This window comes from Falco biarmicus, chromosome 3 (assembly GCF_023638135.1).
Source record: "Falco biarmicus isolate bFalBia1 chromosome 3, bFalBia1.pri, whole genome shotgun sequence".
Taxonomy (NCBI): Eukaryota; Metazoa; Chordata; class Aves; order Falconiformes; family Falconidae; genus Falco; species Falco biarmicus.
Genome location: NC_079290.1, coordinates 48,149,758 through 48,153,235, shown reverse-complemented (window position 1 = coordinate 48,153,235; position 3,478 = coordinate 48,149,758). Strand labels below are relative to the sequence as shown.

The 3,478-nt window shown below is 61.5% G+C and overlaps 1 protein-coding gene across 1 annotated transcript; it reads left to right on the top strand.

Annotated features, from left to right (window-relative positions):
* The first annotated feature begins 436 nt into the window (after positions 1-436).
* LOC130146783 (transcription factor SOX-17-like) lies at positions 437-3,009 on the top strand. Its single transcript, XM_056333282.1, has 2 exons — positions 437-1,542; positions 1,737-3,009. The coding sequence occupies exons 1-2, from the start codon at positions 996-998 to the stop codon at positions 2,660-2,662; spliced, it is 1,473 nt and encodes a 490-aa protein (XP_056189257.1). The 5' UTR covers positions 437-995; the 3' UTR covers positions 2,663-3,009.
* The last annotated feature ends 469 nt before the right edge of the window (positions 3,010-3,478 follow it).

Genomic DNA, 3,478 nt, shown 5'->3' with positions numbered 1-3,478 from the left:
CGAGTATGTATTCCGCCCTCCAACCCTTTCCCAGCCTGCGGGCATTAATACTCGCTTTCCCGGGTTCCACACTCCAGGGGGAAGATGAAGGATTAAAACACCTCGGGTCAGTGCTGCTCTTTGTTAAGAACAAACAAAAATTATTTAGTCTCGACTTCAAGCGAAGCACGAACACAGAGGTACCGGGCCAAAAAATGCGCGACGCCTTAAGTAATTCCGGTCGCGGGGGAGAAGACAGGGTGTTCCCCGAGGGCAGGGGGAGCGCGGTCCGCCCCGTGCCGCCGCACGCCGGCCGAAGAGCCTGACACGGCAAAGCGCGCTTTACTGGAGGGAAAACAGGTATTCTCCTTAACGGCCGGCAAGCTAAATTAACGAGGGTACCATTTATTCAGTATTTTTTTCCCCTGTGAACTGCATACCCTCTTTATTTATGTAAGAAGCTGTAATTTCACTCATAAAGGCACGGATGCTTTCAGTTATGCTGCGTAAAAAATATGGTCCCACAAAGACGCTCCAGATCACGGCCAGGTTGCAGATCGCTCGGCTGCTCTTTTATGGGCAAACTTTCTCTGAGTTCATCCTGTATGAAATACGGAGCTAATAAAATATCCTTCCGAGGTACGCAATGGAAATAGGGTTATTGATACGACTGAAAATACGATCAAATACTTGAAAGGTTACAATGGAAGAATGATTGCAGCTGAGAATATCCCATTTATCAGGAAGACGCTCACAAAGATGGCAGTCGGCAGCATTAAAAATAAGTCGCAAAACCACCCCCAAAAGACCCTCTTAGGAAAAACAAACAGTATTGCCTTTACAGCCTTTACAAATATTGCGATGAACGGCTCAGTTTTGAACACGCGGTGATTTAATGAAACCACCTTGCCAAGGAGGCAAAGCGCAGAGGGGGAAAGGCCAGAGAGCATCCCGCGGGGCAGCGACAGCGACAGCCGGATGGGAAGCGCTCTCTGCTGCCGCGTCTGGGAGCGCGGATGCACCGAAGCATCCCCGCGCCGTCACCATGGGGCGGCTGGTTGCGGGGGCAAGGACCCGCACCAGGAGGAGCCCCGGGGGCCGCCCCGCGCCGCAGCGGGAGCCACCGGCACCGTCCCGCGGCGCTCCCGCCCCCGCGGCCCCATTGGCCGCGCCGCAGCTCAAATAGGGCCGGGCAGCGGCGGCCGCCAGCAGCGAGCGGGGCCCGAGCGCCGAGCCCGTCCGCGGCCCCGCCGGAGCGTCCCGACATGAGCAGCCCCGATGCGGGCTACGCCAGCAGCGACGACCAGGCGCAGGGGCGGTGCTCGCTGCCCATCATGATGCCGGCCATGGGCCCCTGCCCCTGGGCAGAGTCGCTGAGCCCGCTGGGAGAGGCGAAGGCGAAGGGCGAGGCGGCGCCGTCGGGGGCGGCGGGCGGCCGCAGCAAGAGCGAGGCGCGGATCCGGCGGCCCATGAACGCGTTCATGGTGTGGGCGAAGGACGAGCGCAAGCGGCTGGCGCAGCAGAACCCGGACCTGCACAACGCCGAGCTCAGCAAGATGCTGGGTGAGCGCGGGGTGCGGGCGGGCGGTCCGCGGGCGGGCTGCGGGGACAGCCGGGGGCTGCGGGGAGCGCGGGCGGGCTGCGGGGACAGCCGGGGGCTGCGGGGACAGCCGGCGCTCCCGGCGGGCGGGGCGGCGGCGCTGCCGCTGTCGGGGCCCGGCGGTGGGCGGCCGGTCTGACGGTGCTCGTGGGCGCAGGTAAATCGTGGAAGGCGCTGTCGCTGGCGGAGAAGCGTCCGTTCGTGGAGGAGGCGGAGCGGCTGCGGGTGCAGCACATGCAGGACCACCCCAACTACAAGTACCGGCCGCGGCGGCGGAAGCAGGTGAAGCGCCTGAAGCGGGTGGAGAGCGGCTTCCTGCAGCACGGCCTGGTGGAGGCGGCGGCGCCCGGGCTGAGCAGCGAGGCCGGCGGCGGCGGCGGCGGCAGGATGTGCGTGGAGGGCCTGGGCCTGGCCTACGCCGAGCAGGGCTACGCGGCGGCGGGCGCGGGCCACTACCGAGACTGTCCGCCGCTGGGCGCCGCCTTCGACGGCTACAGCCTGCCGACGCCGGACCCGTCGCCGCTGGACGCGGCGGAGGGCGAGGCGCCCTTCTTCGCGGCGGGGCTGCAGGAGGAGTGCGCGCTGGTGCCCTACGGCTACGCGCCGCACCCGGCGGCCGAGTACCCGGCGGCGGCGGCCGAGAGCCCGGCGGGCGCGGCGCTGCGGCGGCACCTGCCGCCCGGCGAGGCGCTGGGCCCGAGCGGCTCGCTGCAGGGGCTGCTGGGCTGCCCGGCGCCGCTGCACGCCTACTACGGGCAGGCGTGCCAGCCGCCGGGCCCGGGGCGCGGCCCGCCGCCGCTGCTGCCGCTGCCGCCGGGGGCGGTGGGGCAGCCGTCGCCGCCGCCCGAAGCGGCGCCGTGCCGCGAGCAGCTGGAGCCGCTGCCGCCCGAGGAGCTACTGGGCGAGGTGGACCGCACCGAGTTCGAGCAGTACCTGCGCTTCGCCTGCAAGCCCGAGCTGGGGCTGCCCTTCGCCGGCCACGACGACGCCGGGCTACCGGCGCCCGAGGGCGCGGGGCCCGTCTCCTCGGCCGTGTCGGACGCCAGCACCGCTGTCTACTACTGCGGCTACCCCGACGTGTGAGGGACTCGCTCGGGGGCGCGCCACGGACTGCCAGGGGGGCGCCCGCACCCGCTCCTATTTATGTAATTTATTTTAATATTCTCGGGGGAGTTTCGTAAACCCCGTTTTGTCGCAAATAGCTACTGTCGTGCAGATTAAAAGCATGGTTCAAACTGGTTGTCGACTGGTGTGCCAGCATGTTTACATCTTTTTACCTCTGTGCTCAAAATTATCGTTACTTTTGCAACATCAGCACCGTTAATTCTTTGCCCAGAATAAGTTTTAGTAGCGGTTTTAAACTATATTTCTTTTTTCTTTTTTTTTTTTTTGTACTTGAGGAGGAAAATAAATTTATGTCCAGCTCTTTCTGTCATTCGTCTTATCCATGTGGCCCTTTAGGGACATTGGTCTAAAGTTACATCAGTCATGCCCTGAGGTGGAGTAAAGTGAATGCAGATGCTGTGTGCCGCTGTCTTTCACCATGACAATGGCTCTAGAAAGGTCTCCAGGACCAAAGAAGTTAGTTCCCAGGTGTGGCTGTTTTCTTGTTACACAGCTGCATGGCTAGACCTGTGCTGTTGTCTGTCTCCGTGGTGTAAAGAACATGACTGTATTTAACTCTGTTTTGTCTTTTGTGGTGGTTTTTTTTTTTTCCCCTGGTCTGTAGGTGCCAACTGGATTTTGCATTTGTCATTAACACTTTGGGGAAAAACCTTCCTGAAACTATAGTCTCTATAGGTAAGTTTGATATACAACTTCTAAAGTTTACTTGGAAGCCTATTGGATTTGGATACTTGTAGATGTGAAGGTGATCTTGCTTTACATAACAATTCCTGT

Excerpts from the sequence above, each read along its gene's own strand:
- LOC130146783 (XM_056333282.1), top strand. The coding sequence starts at position 996 with ATGCACCGAAGCATCCCCGCGCCGTCACCATGGGGCGGCTGGTTGCGG. Across the intron at positions 1,543-1,736 it reads CGAGCTCAGCAAGATGCTGG|GTAAATCGTGGAAGGCGCTG; the intron begins GTGAGCGCGGGG and ends TCGTGGGCGCAG.